This window comes from Canis lupus, chromosome 2 (assembly GCF_011100685.1).
Source record: "Canis lupus familiaris isolate Mischka breed German Shepherd chromosome 2, alternate assembly UU_Cfam_GSD_1.0, whole genome shotgun sequence".
Classification (NCBI taxonomy): domain Eukaryota; kingdom Metazoa; phylum Chordata; class Mammalia; order Carnivora; family Canidae; genus Canis; species Canis lupus.
In genome coordinates, this window is record NC_049223.1 from 83,336,042 (window position 1) to 83,350,041 (window position 14,000).

The 14,000-nt window shown below is 66.9% G+C and overlaps 3 protein-coding genes across 9 annotated transcripts in view; 1 reads left to right on the forward strand and 2 right to left on the reverse strand.

Moving 5' to 3' along the window:
- Window positions 1-5,261, forward strand: part of DHRS3 (dehydrogenase/reductase 3) — a 38,511-nt gene extending 33,250 nt beyond the window's left edge. For all 4 annotated transcript variants that reach the window (XM_038531963.1, XM_038531964.1, XM_038531962.1 and 1 more), the window contains exons 5-6: window positions 2,448-2,573; window positions 4,754-5,261. In XM_038531963.1, coding sequence (XP_038387891.1) covers window positions 2,448-2,573; window positions 4,754-4,838 — 211 coding nt within the window. In that variant the 3' untranslated portion in view covers window positions 4,839-5,261. The remainder of the gene's footprint in view (window positions 1-2,447; window positions 2,574-4,753) is intronic.
- Window positions 2,912-10,615, reverse strand: LOC119870498 (basic proline-rich protein-like). 4 transcript variants are annotated; one of them, XM_038531960.1, is made up of 5 exons: window positions 6,229-10,200; window positions 5,516-6,121; window positions 4,594-5,216; window positions 4,247-4,494; window positions 2,912-3,321 (listed from the first exon to the last, which is right to left on the reverse strand). In XM_038531960.1, exon 1 carries the CDS (start codon window positions 7,525-7,527, stop codon window positions 6,298-6,300), a length of 1,230 nt encoding a protein of 409 aa, XP_038387888.1. In that variant the 5' UTR covers window positions 7,528-10,200; the 3' UTR covers window positions 2,912-3,321; window positions 4,247-4,494; window positions 4,594-5,216; window positions 5,516-6,121; window positions 6,229-6,297. The 4 variants fall into 4 exon arrangements, with proteins under 4 accessions (XP_038387888.1, XP_038387886.1, XP_038387887.1 ...); XM_038531959.1 differs by adding an exon at window positions 10,315-10,615 and having other exon boundaries at window positions 2,916-3,321; window positions 5,516-9,808; XM_038531961.1 differs by having other exon boundaries at window positions 2,916-3,321; window positions 5,516-10,200.
- LOC119876035 (basic salivary proline-rich protein 1-like) lies at window positions 8,393-13,940 on the reverse strand. Its single transcript, XM_038529601.1, has 6 exons — window positions 13,752-13,940; window positions 13,512-13,671; window positions 11,826-12,294; window positions 10,315-10,781; window positions 9,027-9,250; window positions 8,393-8,467 (listed from the first exon to the last, which is right to left on the reverse strand). The coding sequence occupies exons 1-6, from the start codon at window positions 13,938-13,940 to the stop codon at window positions 8,393-8,395; spliced, it is 1,584 nt and encodes a 527-aa protein (XP_038385529.1).
- Between the last annotated feature and the right edge of the window lie 60 nt (window positions 13,941-14,000).

Here is a 14,000-nt window from a genome sequence, read left to right on the forward strand (position 1 = left end):
GGCCTCCCTTGCTCATCTGTAAAATGGGGTGATGAGCGGGGCACCTGGGTGGCTCATTCGGTGAAGCATCTGACTCTTGATTTCGGCTCAAGTCATGATGTCAGGGTTGTGAGATGGAGCGTTGGGCTTCACGCTGGGCAGGGAGGAAGGGATGGTGGGAAAGGACGGAGGAAGGAAGGACGGATGGAAGGAAAGAATGGAAAAAATGGGTTGATGTGGGTGTCCACACCTAGGGTTCTGGGATAAGGATAAAATGGGACCCGGCATGGAACTCCGTATGTGTATATAGTAAGTGCCCAATAGTTGGTGCTGTGATGATGCGGGGTTGTGAAGGGGCATGAGGTCACAGGTGGAAGGAAATGCCGGGCTACCCAACAGCTACTTTCCTTGCTTTCGGCAACGCAGCTGTGATGATAGATTTGCCTTCCAAATTAGACACACCGGCTTCCTCCAAAACCGAGGACCACGTGGAAGGTCATGGTGGGAACTGAGTGAGCCAGCAGGTGGAGGGCCCTCGCAGAGCGTGAGCCACGTGGGGATCACTCGGTCCCCTGAACGGTTATCACTGAGAGTGGTTTGGTGACACCACGGTGTCTCTACACTTACAAAACCTCGAGCCAGTTCCGCCGCCTCTCTGAGCCGTACTTTGCTCATCACTAAAAATGGAAATGGTATTTCCCTCGGGGGCTCCCAGGGAGGGTGTCCGGTGCAAGGCCGGCCCGCGGGTGCTCAGAACCGCCGCTCCGGCCGCCCTCACCCTCAGCGAGCATCTCCGCGGACACACATGTGATCTGTCTTCCTCGCAGATCACACCCTCCGTGTGCCCCGGAAATCCATATTTCCACCTGACTCACCTGCAAATCCTCATAGATCCTGTATTTAGGGGGGGTTGGATTAATGACAGCTACTGCCCCCCCATCACGTCTTTTCATCTGGGCATACAAGAGGTGCCCAGTAAATGCACATTGGTTGGAAGATCAGCAGGGGCACTCGGGGCTTCAGCTGGGCTGCAGCACACAGACCCTCCAGGCGTGCCCGTGTCACCTCCTGGCACTCTCCTCTCACCACGTTAAGGGAACACAAGGCTCCCCCAAGCCATTTCTCCGCAGGGGTGCGGAGTAGGGGCCCAGACAGCCCAGGCCCAAGTCCCAGCTCTGTGTGACCTTGCACAAGGTACTTAGCTTTTCTGTGCCTTGTTTCATCTCTAGGAAGGGATCGGTACCGTACCCCTTGCCCCGCAGGTTAGGTGATCTCCAAGGTGGGAATCAACCAGCCTGCCTGGCAGGTCGGAAGTACTGGGTGACGGTTGGTTACCTGTGGATGAGCCGTGTCTAACCAACTGCCATTTCTTAGGGGGAAAGAAAAGAAGAAAAAAAGGATCGGCTTCCTCACCTGGGGCTCAGGCTGACCTGGCTTGAGCCCCCCCACGTCCCCAAAGCCTCAGCTTCCTTCTCTGTAAATCAGAGCAAATGGCTCCTGCTGCATTTAGCAGAGGCCTGGCCCTTAGGGAGCCTCATCCCTGCGTGGGGTTCAGGCCAGGCGCCTCCCAGCAGGCATGAGTGCGCTCCCTGTCGCTTGCCAATTTGATCGTTCGTTTCCCACCCCCACGGAGAGTGGAGAGTGCGCCGCAATGGGTGAAGGGCTGAGGCAGTGAGGCAGGGGGGGCCGCGGCGGCTGGGCACAGAAGGGCATGGCTGCAGACCCCTGCCTCCAGACAGGACGAGCAGGACACACTGGGGAACAGCAGGGTGTTCGGCGTCCATGTGTTCAGCAAGCGTGTAGTGAGCACCCACTGTGTGCCAGACCCTGCACCCAGGGGATAAGACAGGGAGCAAGACTGACCGGACTGTGCCCTTGTAGAACTCAGTCTGATGGGGGACACAGGCCACTAAGAGGGACCAAGCAGACCAGCAAGGCCATTCTAGATGTGGTCAGTGGAGTCGAGGGAACTAGGGGACCAGAGGCCACCCCGAGTGGACGGGCCGGGAACCGTCCCTGGGGGGACAGCTGGTAAGAGGCCCTGAGCCAGCAAAGAGCTCAAGTGGCAAGAACAGAAAGGTTGGCCAGGATTGCAGGAGCAGAGGGACCAGGCCGGGGGGCCAGGGGGCAGGCAGGGCCGGCAAGAGGGCTGGGAGCCCGGGGAGGGCGCGTCTGAGCCCGGCCGCAGCAGGACCTGAGCGACACTTCAGAGGATCCGTGGGAAGCATCTTGGAGACTGGGTCCCAGGGGGAGGGCCACGAGACCTCCGTTCTCAAGGGAAGACTCACCGGGAAGGAAAGTGCCAGCACTTCTGGGGCAGCGGTGGGGGCGGGCAGACCGTCCCAAAGGGGCCTCCAGCCTCCCAAACGGCAGAAGCCAGAGGGATGCCCGGGAACTTTGGCCACGGAGGGGTCGGCACAAGCACTTGCTTCTCCGGAAGAAACGCATCTTGCTTCTCCCTGGGTCAGGTTCCCCAACCTCTTCCCGCCGCTGAAGCCGGAGACGGTGGCGCGGAGGACGGTGGAAGCCGTGCAGCTCAATCAAGCCCTGCTCCTCCTCCCGTGGACCATGCACGCCCTCATTATCTTGAAAAGGTACGGGTAGGGGGAGGAAGCTGGGGTCAGGCCTTGTGCTGGGGAAGCCGGGTGGGGAGGAGGTGGCGGGCGGGAGAAAGGACGCGTGTGATCGATTAGTCATGTCTGCCACGGGCGTGAGACCCAGCAGAGGCGGCCCGTGTGCCAGAGGTTTCCTACACTGCGGATGGAGCCGCGGTTCCGAAACCTGTAGGTCTCAGGAGTCCTTTACAATCTTAAAAATTACAGGAACCCAATGCCCCCCCCCTTTTTTTTAATGTGAGTTTTATCTATTATTAGCCACCCTTTGAGAAATTAAAAGGGAGACATTTTTACAAGATTCATATATTTGTTTCCACTTAAAACATTTATTCATTTATAAACAGCAGTAACAAATCCACTTCCTTTCCTTGTTAACATAAATATATTTTTATAAAAGGTGCATTTTCCCCCCAAAAAAAGAAAAAGTAGTAGGAAGAATGGCCTTGTTCTGCATTTTTGCAACGTTCTTTATTGGCTGACTGAACTACAGACAACTGGATGCTTATATCTGCTTGTGATTTTAATCGGTTGTGATGTCACGCGGCCTCCAGAAAACTCAGCTGCGTGGGGCGCGAGAGGAGTGCAGAGGCAGATAGGTCGTAGTGTTATTACGAAGACGGTCTGACCTCTGAAGGGATTGCAGGATCCCCCGGGGGTTCCTGGGCCACACTTTGAGAACCACCATTCCAGAGACTAGTGCTTGGCCCCGACGGTCAGGAAGTTCAGTCTAAAGCGGAGGGGAAACCGGGATCTCAATGTTTGGGACTCACAGAAACACCCCGGGGGCTGGGCTGGTCGGGTGGGACGTACAGATGGGATGAGGACAGGTGACCCCGGGAGGTAAGCTTCAGAGGAGATCCTCCTCCTTCAGAGTCAGCCCAGCATCACATTTCCTAGGACCTCCTGGGCTTTGAGCAGCACATCCTGCCCATCCCAGTCTCACCCTGAAGGGGCCGTTCCAGGTGCCCACCCAGACCTGGTGCTCAGGGCCGTGGACTCCGGGCTCCTCTGGGCCTCCAGTGGGCCTCTGGACCTCTCTTGCCCCCACCCCTTGCTCCCTACACCCCTCTGACCTGAAAGGCCTTTTCGGGAAGTGCAGGACCCAAGTGCCTTCTTTAGACCCCGAAGCCCAGGAAACCGGGTGCCGCCCCGGCTGTGTGTCTACGGCTGAGGAGCTGCTCCAAGTGCAGGCACCACAAGAGCCTCCCACCATCAGTCCAAACCCAAAGCTCTTTCAGACACACAGAGCGGGGGGGGGGGGGGGGGGGTGGCCGGGGGGGGCAGGGGCGGGGGGGGGTGGCCGGGGGGGGGCAGGGGCGGGCCCCCCCCCCCGGGGGCACTGGGGCCACATCTTTGCCTCCCTCGTGCTTCCCGATTGTTGCTCTGAGACCCTCCGTGGAGCAGGGTCTCAGAACATCCTCTGCTCCCCCTCGGGGTGGGGGGGGGGAGGCTTCTCAGAAGGCTTTCTGAACATTCTAGAAAAAAGCTGGTCTGTCCAGAACACCTCAGTGCTCTCCGCAGTCAGTCCCCAGCCCCCGTCTCCTCCTCTGTCCCCCACTCCGGTAACACAGGAAGCGGAGGCCACCCCTCCCCCAGCCCCTGCACGGCACCCCCTTCCCGTCCTGCCCCCGGAGCCAGCCAGGGCCCTTCACCTCGATTTAACAAGTGGACTGAGGTCCTCTCTCTGCCGAGCCCTGCACTAGGGGCCGGGGTCGGAGATGATGCGTCGCCCACTGAGGCACGCGTGGGCCTGACAGGGACACAGCCAGGACACCAGCAGGGCCTTTGGGGGAGCTCAGGGGGTGTGGGAGCCGAGGGAGAGGCCTGGGGGTGAGTCCGGGAAGTCTCCCTGGAGGAGGCGGCAGCAGCACCCAGCGCCCCAGGCCCACACAGCAAATACCTGTTGAATAAGTGGCACGTGGCTACCCTTGGGCCCCCAGTGCTAAGAAGGTGGCGCTGGAAGTTTGTCCCCATCACCCACCTCTACCTCTGCCCCTACCCTGGAGGCACCGGTTGTCCACTTGCTTGCAGATCCTTCTTCCACGGAGGGGGGGTGGGTGTGGCCCGACGGGTGGGGGCAGCCCACGGAGCCGCGGCTCTGCTGCGTGGCCACAGGGACCCGGCCGCCGGCCCCGCTGACCCCGTGCCCCGCCCCCCAGCATCCTCCCACAGGCCGCGCTGGAGGAGATCCACAGATTCTCAGGAACCTACACCTGCATGAACACTTTCAAAGGGCGGACATAAAGGCGGGACGCGGACACGCGCTCGGGAGCCCGGGAGCCGAGGGGCCGAGGTCCTGGCACGCACCCACCGCCTGCCCCTTGCACAGCCCTGCTGGGTGAACGGGACTGCTGCTGGCGCCAGGAAGAATCCGGGTGCCCCCGGGCCGGCCCCAGGACCTCCGCACGGACTGACGGCGTGACTCCGGCCCCCACGGGAGGCGGGACACCAGCCAGCAGCCACCTTGACACTTTCACTTGTTTCTAATTCTGTAGAGTTTATTGTCGAGTCGCTTCTCAGTCTAACCGGCCTTAGCAGCGCGCACGGACTGCTCCAGGAGGCTCTGCACCCGCCCAGACGCTCTTTTCCTTCCAAAATCCACCCGTCCTCGGCTTGCGCAAACTGGTTGAATGGCAGGAATGAAAAATAAAGAGACGGTTTTGCGAGCGCCTTTGTTGACAGCCCTGACCCCTTGTCCTTGGCAACGGGGACGGGACTGATCCCCGCCGGTGTGCTGGGGTGGCCGGCGGCGAGAAGAGGGCAGAGACGGCGAGACGAGGGGGGGCCCGGGGTCCCCCCGCCGGCCGTGGGTCGGGGCCCTGGGCCTCGGAACCACGATCTTGCTGAGCTCGCCCCTGCCCTGCCGCAGCCTCCAAGCCACCAGCTCGGGCTCGCGGGCCCCGTCCTCCGTGAGCACCCACCGAGCGGCCGGCCGGTGTCGCCGAGGAGCCCGAACTCGGAAGACGCCACCACGAGGCTGCCGCGGGCCCCTGGGCTGCCGGGCCCCCGTCCACACCGCCCTTGCCACTCGCTGCGGGGCCGGGCCGGGGAAGGGGGACCGCTCCCAGCAGCCACCGGGCGTGTCGGCCAGGACGTGACGCCGGGGCTCAGTGACGTCCAACAGAGGGGCCTTAGCATTGCCACCTGTCCTTCAAGGCTGGCGGCAGCTCCGCCCTGTGCCCTTCGCTCTGGGAGCCCGGCCGAGGCGGGGGACGCGCTCCCTGTGGCCACGGAGATGCACCCGGTCCCGCAGCCCGGGCTCTGGAAGCTTCCACCCAGAAACCATGCGTGTCACTTCGGCTCGCATCCCACTGGTCGGAGCCGGTCACGCGGTCAGGCCTGCTGCGGCTGCCGCCGAGGGGTGGACAGGAATCGGGGCCACGCGGGGGCACGGTCCGCACCAACGTAAGGAAAAGTCAAGGTGTGGGCAGAGGACGGAGGGAAGCGGACGGATGGCGCCCGGGCTGTGGTGGCCTCTCGGTGACACACACCAGGTCCTGAGCGGAGCCCCAGAGCAGCCCTGTCCTCTAGGGAGGGGATGTTAGGAAGGTGAGAAAACGGGCTCTGAGCAAGGAGACCGTCCCCCCGTTTCGTGGGCTGCCCTGCAGGCCCCTCACTGCAAGTGCCTTGGCACCTTCATTTTGGTGCTGGAGAACGTGTGTCACCAAAGGGTAGCGGGGGTGGGGTGGGGGGTGGTCCACTGCTAAGGGCATCCTCCAGGCACTGTGGCCAGCCCAGCGAGGTCTGGCCTGTGCCCACGCGTGTCACCGTGCTGTCCGTGGGCTGGCCTGCCCCTCGGCTTCCAGGTGCCTGTCACTGGCTCGCACAGGAGTGGGGTGCAGGCCGGGCGCACCTGGGCGGGGGCGGGGGTGGCACAAGTGGTGGCGACACTGGCCGTCCCCGAGTGCAGGCCGACTACTGCGGTCCCAGCTGGTCGCCGGCCGCCTCGGGGGCTCGGGTTCCTCAGGCTTCCACGGAATCCAGCATCGGCCTGCAGGGCGGGAGCACGGCGAGGATCCGGGGTCCGCCTGGAGCTGGGAGGGACAGGGCCAGCCAGCCGTCCCCAGGCCCGCTGAGAACCGAGGCCCTTGGCCGCAGTGGGATGTGCCCTGGTCCCCGAGCCCCAGGGGCAGGGCCTGGTCCTCCCCCGATCCCCGCCCTCCACTGGGCCACTCGGTCTCTCGGGATCTCCTCCCAGAGGAACCAGGGAAAAGGCCTGGGGCAGATTCCCAGGAGGCCCTTCCGGGTCCCGGCCGTCCCGGGATGGTCTGGGTGCTTGCAAAGTCCTGGGAACGAGGGACGGGAGCTGATCCCGCGCCTGACGCCTGACCCCGCCGGGAGTGACACAGTGTGACCACCGCGGGGCAGGACCAGGACGGGACCGCGCAGGAGGCCTGGGCCCCGGGAATGACCCGGAGGCCGCGCCGCGGGCTCCTGCCCGCCTCCAAGGAGAACCGGAGTGGAGGTGGGGGCCGAGGCCGGGAGGCCAGACCCGGGCCCACGTGGCTGGGCTCCGGGGACGGGGCTCTCTGGCCTGGCGAGTGGCCCAGGGTTGACTCCTGGGGCCACCCCGGCTCCCCGGGGGCCCAATCGCTCTGAGAAGCGGAGTCTCTCCTCGGGCCAAACCGACGGCCTCGAGGGACCAGGGTAACAGCTCCTGGGCTGAGCACAGGGCTCGGCCCGGCCGCACCCCGTTCCCCGGTGAGAGCCCTTGGGGGGCCGACAGCCCAGCCCCCCCGGGGTGTCCCAGTCCGACGGGGAACAAAAAAGGAGCTGGATCCCAAGCACGTGAAGCCTGCCGAGTGGGGGGCGGCGCAGAGGGCAGGAAACAACGGCGGTCGGGGTCGGGGGGACGGGCCCCTGCAGGGTCGACTCGTCCGGCGGAGGGGGCTCCCCTGATTTTCAGGAAGGAACTTGTAAAGGGGGGGACCATTCACAGGAGCCCAGAGGTCCATGTTTGTGAGGAGAACGTCGATGTACGGACGCCCCTGGCTTCAGGCAGAGCGGGGGGTGACGACGGTGGCCCCAGGACAGACGGAAGCCTCGGGGCCGCGCGGGCACCCAGCCACTGCGCCCTCCCGTCGGGCTCCCGTCCTGGGGTCCAACTTACCAACATTTGTTAACACGCTTCTCCTCACAAGCTGCGGGCTGCGGGCTCCAGGAGCCCAGCGACCCCCGAGAGCCCCGCTTCTCCCCCCACCAGGCCCTGGGGAGCTGCTCTGGGCACACGGACCCCCTGGGGGACAGCAGGCCCTGGAGGCAGGGCCACCCCCCCACACATGGGCTGGCCGGGGAAGCCCGGGAGGACAGCCTGGCCGCCAGCGCGCAGCTGTGTGACCCAGGGGTCACCGACTGCCCTGGATGGCAGCGGCCGGGAGGGAATGTTTCTGCAGGGCCCTGAGGCCTAGACGCGGGGTCGCCAAGGTCCCCGGGGGGGGGGCCTGCACCACCAGGCCGCAGCGCTCCCGGCACCAGCCCTGCCCACTTGGGGCCTGGGGCGCACCTGACCTCGGTGCCTGCGCTGCCCCGCCCCAGCCTGCCCTGCCTGTCCCCGCGGACCCCAGGCGGCTCTTGCCATCGTTGACGCTTCCGTGAGTGACACCCGACCCGGGACATCGCTGGACGGCAGACGCTCCACCAGCAGCCGGCGGTGGCACCCGCTGCCCGAATGAAGAGGGACGGAGCCCTGTCCAGGGCACCCCCGTCCTCCCCCCCACCTCCCCTGTGCTCCAGCGGGGCCCGAGCCGCAAAGCCGACACTGACCGTGACACGCGCTGGGCCGGTTTCCCGCTGATGCGCTACTGGGGCTTGGGTGGAGCCGGCTGTCGGGGGACGTCCTGGGCACAGCGGGGGACGTCTGGCAGCGTCCCTGGCTGTGACAGCCCAGCAATCCCCCGGTGTCCCCCAAGGAGCTCACTGGCCCCCGACTGAGAATACACATCACCCCCCCGCCCCGTTTTTTCCCCATCACGAGCCCGAGCAGCAGAGCTGGTACCGGGGTACCAGCCGGCAGGGAGGGGAGGCCGGGAGGCCCAGTGGCCTGGTCCAGGACAGGCCAGCTCCAGAGGCGGACGGGAAGCTGGCGCCCCAGGCTGGACCCCCTACACCCCATGGGAGCCAGGGACCCAGGAGGCTTCAGCCCCCCCCACCCCGCCGCAGCCCGGCCTCCCCCGGCCTCCCCGGCCCCCCACGGCCTCCCCCAGCCTCCCCGGGACACTTGACTTTCTCCTGTCTTTGGACTTGGTTTGAAAACTCCCTCACGCCGCCCTCCTGGCGAGTTCCGCCAACACTGCAGAATTTTCCAGGCTGCCCCCCCCACCCCCAAATCCTTATCATTCCTTTCATTTTTCTATGTTCACAAGACAAAGGAAATAAGCACTTGGAGGAAGACACAAGCTGGGCTTGTTCCTTAGCCGCTGGCTGCGATGTAACCGGATCCTGCTTGGGGAGGTCACACGGGGGACCCTGCGCAGAGCCCTGCCTGGGGTAGCCGTGGGCAGCCTGGCGTGGGGGCAGAGGAGGCCCCATGCCCCCAAGGGCCACGATGGCCGCCCGGCGCCGGGGGTGGGGGGGCAGGAGGGCTTTCTGGCCTGACGCCCATCTCCTCAGCCCCACGGGGTCCCCGGGGTGCTGGCCTAGCCGGGAGCAGCCGGGAGCTGGGGTGCACCCACAGAAGGTAGAGGCTGCACTTTGGAGGCACAGCCGAATCGGAATCCTGGCTCCATGCGGCTCCCTTAACCTGCCGGAGCCCGTCCCCCTGCTCCGACCCCACTGAGGACGATCCCATCACCCACTTCTCCATCACTTGTGAGTCCAAGGCTGAGGGAGCGTCTGACTGGGGCGTCCCTACCATGCACCTCAGCAGCCAGGGGCAGGAAAGGCACATATGGGAGCCTGCGTGCCTCTGGCTTTCAGGCAAGAGTCCCCCTGGGCAGGGGGTCACCCTGAGCTTCAGACAAGCGCTGGTACCCTGACCAGCAGACGGGACGCGGGCAGACTCCCCGAGCAGCTACTGGTCCCGTCCGCAGTGATTCTCACTCAAGCAAAAGGGGGGATAAGTGGTTCCCATAATTAGAAAGCCCAATGAGAAGTGATTTCAGGTACGGCTGGATCCAGGAGTTTTAGCACCTGGCTTCCAAGACCTGGCTCAGGACCCCGTTTCTCTTTTTGGATCCTTCCGTTCACGTCCTCTGGGCTACCTTCCCTCCGACATCCTGTTCAGGGGGGAGGGCAAGGTGGCTGCTCGGCTGCAGCCTCACACCTTCCCAGGTTCAAGGGCAGCAGGAAAAAGAGACTGGGTGTTCCTAGTCAATTGGAGTTGGCTCTGATTGGTTACGATTGGCTTGGTTCGGCCAGTGGGGAACCCGGTGCTCTGATTGGCCAGCGGGGAACCAGGTGCTCCGAATGGCCAGCGGGGAAACCCGTGCTCTGATTGGCCAGTGAGGAACCCGGTGCTCTGATTGGCCAATGGGGAGCCCGGTGCTCTGATTGGCCAGCGGGGAACCCGGTGCTCTGATTGGCCAATGGGGAACCCGGTGCTCTGATTGGCCAATGGGGAACCCGGTGCTCTGATTGGCCAGCGGGGAACCCTGTGCTCCGAATGGCCAGTGGGGAACCCCGTGCTCTGATTGGCCAATGAGGAACCCAGTGCTCTGATTGGCCAGCGGGGAACCCGGTGCTCTGATTGGCCAGTCCTGAGGCAGGCGGTCTGTCCCCGCACCTGGAAGGGACTCGAGCCCGCTGACCCTGGTGGACCGAGAGCTGGGACCGGGTGGGTCCCCCGCCGCGCGATGGGTGCCCTGGGCGGAGGAGAGCAGGAAGGAGGCTGGGTAGCGAGGCAGCTGCCACCAGCACGACCCCCGGCGGACCCCTGAGTCGCCCCTGGGCCTGCCCGACGGGCCGTCCTGAGCTCCCAGAGCGGGACTTCGGCCTCCGAGTGACAGTTGGCCCGGGTGGTGACAGGCGGTTGGCGGCCCGGGCCCTCCTGACTGGCAGGCGGCAGGCTCCGCGGCGGGCGGTTGGCCCCGGCGGCTTGGCAGCTGACCAGCCCTGCCTGGCAGGCCCCGCGGGGCGGCCCGAGGGGGCGGGGGCCTGGGCTCGCGCCGCCCCTCGGTCCCCGGGCGCCGGTCCTGCGCCCAGAGTTCGCCAGGGGCCGCCTCGGGCAGCCCCGGGGGCGGAGGAGGCGGCCTTCGGGGAGGGGCCCCGGGCGGGAGGAGGCGGGGGCGGGAGGAGGAGGGGGCGGGGCACGGGGGCCAAGGGGGCGGAAGGGACCAGGGGCAGGGACCGAGGGGCAGGGACCCAGGGCTTAGGGACCCAGGGCTTAGGGACCGAGGGGCAGGGGCCGAGGGGCAGGGGCCGTGGAGGGTTAGGGACCGCGGGGCAGGGGCCGAGGGGTTAGGGACCGAGAGGCAGGGGCCGAGGGGTTAGGGACCAGGGGCAGGGGCCAAGGGGTTAGGGACCGAGGGGTTAGGGGCCGAAGGGTTAGGGGCCAAGGGGTTAGGGGCCGAGGGGTTAGGGACCAAGGGGTTAGGGGCCGAGGGGTTAGGGATCGAAGGGCAAGGGACCGAGGGGTTAGGGACCAGGGGCAGGGGCCAAGGGGTTAGGGACCGAGGGGTTAGGGGCCGAGGGGTTAGGTACCGTGGGGTTAGGGACTGCGGGGCAGGGGCCGAGGGGTTAGGGACCAGGGGCAGGGGCCAAGGGGTTAGGGACTGAGGGGTTAGGGGCCGAGGGGTTAGGGACCGAGGGGTTAGGGACCGAGGGGCAGGGGCCGAGTGGTTAGGGACCGAGGGGCAGGGACCCAGGGGTTAGGGACCGAGGGGCAAAGGCTGAGGGATTAGGGACCGAGGGGCAGGGACCCAGGGGTTAGGGACCCAGGGGTTAGGGACCGAGGGGCAAGGGCTGAGGGGTTAGGGACCGAGGGGCAGGGACCCAGGGGTTAGGGACCGCGGGGCAGGGGCCGAGGGGTTAGGGGGCCGAGGGATTAGGGACCAGGGGCAGCTCAGCGGTGCCGAGGGGCGGCCCCGGCGGAGGGAGGCAGAGGTCCGGCGGGCGAGCTCGCCTCGGGGCACCTAGGCCACCGCGGCCAAGCGCCGGGTGTCGGGATCCCGAGGCCGCACCAACGAGGGCGGCGCTCCCCCCCCCCCCCGCCCCGCACACACCCCTGGTGACCCGGAGCCGGGGGAGGACGGGTCACTGCGTCGCCGTCACGCGCACCCGCACCCGGGGACTTACTGACGACAGGCGGCGCGGCCCCTTGTGCCCGCAGGGCCTGGCTGGGGGGCGTCGGCCGAGCGCCCCGCCTGCCCACCCCGCCCGGCCCCCGCCCTCCCTGCGGCCCCTGCACGTGTCCGGCGCCGGGAGGGTCGGAGGAGGAGAGGTCTACGCCGCCAGCCGGGAGGACAGCGGGCGGCCCCTTCCCCGGAGCAGCTGGGCCCCGCGGCTCCCGCCGCCGCCGCCGGGATGACAGATGGCCCCGGAGGAAAGGTCACCGTCTCCGGAGCAGCAGTTGCGCGGGCGGGCGGGGCGGGCGCCTTCCAGCGCTCCTCGGCCCACGTCTGGCGTTTGGGGGCCGGGACCTCGCAGCGACCGGACTTTATTTTGGTTACGAGGGTGGGAAGGTTGGGGCGCAAATCCGGCGGGGCGGGCGCCAGCGGCTCCCCCAGGGCCCCCGCCCCTCGGCCGGGCGGGAGGTCTGGCGGCGCTGGGAGCCCAGTGGGGAGGCGGGGGAGACAGGAAGGGGTCTCGGGGCCTGGGTTCAGAGCAAGGTTAGCCAAATAGTGGATAAATTAAGCGAGGGAAACAGACAGCTCCCCTCTCCGTGAACTTTTCACCCAGCTAACCTGCTCCACACCCACTCAGGTGGCAGCAGCTCCCGCCCCGGGGCTGTCACCTCTCGGGGGAGTTGTCACCTGCCTCTTCCCCCAGCCACCACCACCACCCCCCGCGGCGAGAGGCTCAGGATGAGGCCTGAGGCTCCCAGGCCACAGGCCCCGCAGGAGCTGCCGACGCCTCCCGCAGAAACTTGGGGAGCTGGCCCGGCCCGCCCAGCCTCAAGTTCGAACTCGGCACCCCGTGCCCGCCCTCACCCGAGACCCCCACCCTGAGTGGCCGACCCAACACCTGCCCTGAGTGGGGCCGGAGACTGCTGCGGTGGGGCCAGGGTCGTCTTACCTGGAGCGGCCCTAGAGGCTGAGGGCAGGGTCCCCAGCGGGACCTTCTACCCAGACCCCCCGCCCCCCGCTTGCTTCTGGCCTGAGCCACCCCGTAGGGACCGGCTCCATCGTCAGGGGGTGAGGCAAGAGGCCGTCTCGATGGCAAAGTGGCCCTGAGGGTCCCCAGGCTGTGGCCACTGCTCCAGGCTCCATGCCACGAAGGGCCATGCCCCAGCAGCACCAGATTCTTCTCTGTGCCACGTGCCATGGGAGGGAACGACCTCACGGGTCAGCCGACTCCGCAGCGTGTGCCAGACGGGGGCACGGGCGTCGGGCAGGCCACAGGGGCATCCCCGGGAGCAGGCCCAAGGGCTGGGCGGGCTGTCCTCCCCCCCCCGTGGCCGGCCACCTCAGCAGGCACCTGGTGCCTGGAAGAAATGCTCAGCCCCAGCAGCAGGTAAGGGGGCCAGGAGACCCCGGGGCGAGGGGGCAGGACGGTGCCCGGGGCTCGCTGTCCGCGGGCAGGTGCAAGAGCGACCCCCTGCATGCGGAGCACGGGGCTGCGGCCGGGGCCACAGGACCTGTGACAGCCGAGGACAGAGTACGCACCCGGCGGCCGGACAAGGGCCCATCAGCGGCCGGGGCGGCCAGCGGGGACTCCTGGGGAGGTGACACAGGAGCCAGGGAGAGCCAGGGCAGGGCCCCGAGGAGGAGCCACCCGCGTGAAGGGAGCCCGCGGGGTGAGGCAGAGGGCGGGCGGCAGCACCGAGGCCACGACCCTCGGTTGGCCTTTGGCTGTCCTGGTGCCCGTCCCCTCGTCTGGTCGTCGCTCCGGGCGTCTCGCCTGCCGCCAGGGACCGCACCAGGGACCGCGCCGGCCCCAGGACCTCGGCCACGAGGCAGTGAGCAGCCCCGGGCGGGGGCGCCTGGGAGGGAGCAGTTGCGGTCTCCGGGCTGGGCACGGGCCCGCCCCCCGCAGGACGCCCGGAGCTCGCGGCCACCTTGCCGAGGACGGGACGGAGGAAGAGGAAGCCACCGGGGGGTCACTGGTCGGGGGCTCCGCTCCTGCGGGGAGATGCTGCCCGCGGGGGCGCGGACACCAGTGGCTCTGGTCGCCCCTGCCCATCACGGCCACCGCGTCTCCGGGACGCCGGCCCCTGGAAGCCACCTGCTCCGCCACCGGACCCGGGGCCATCCTTCCCAGCCGACAAGGGTGTCTGGTTCCGGGCCCATAACGGAGAGGACCTGGTCCCGG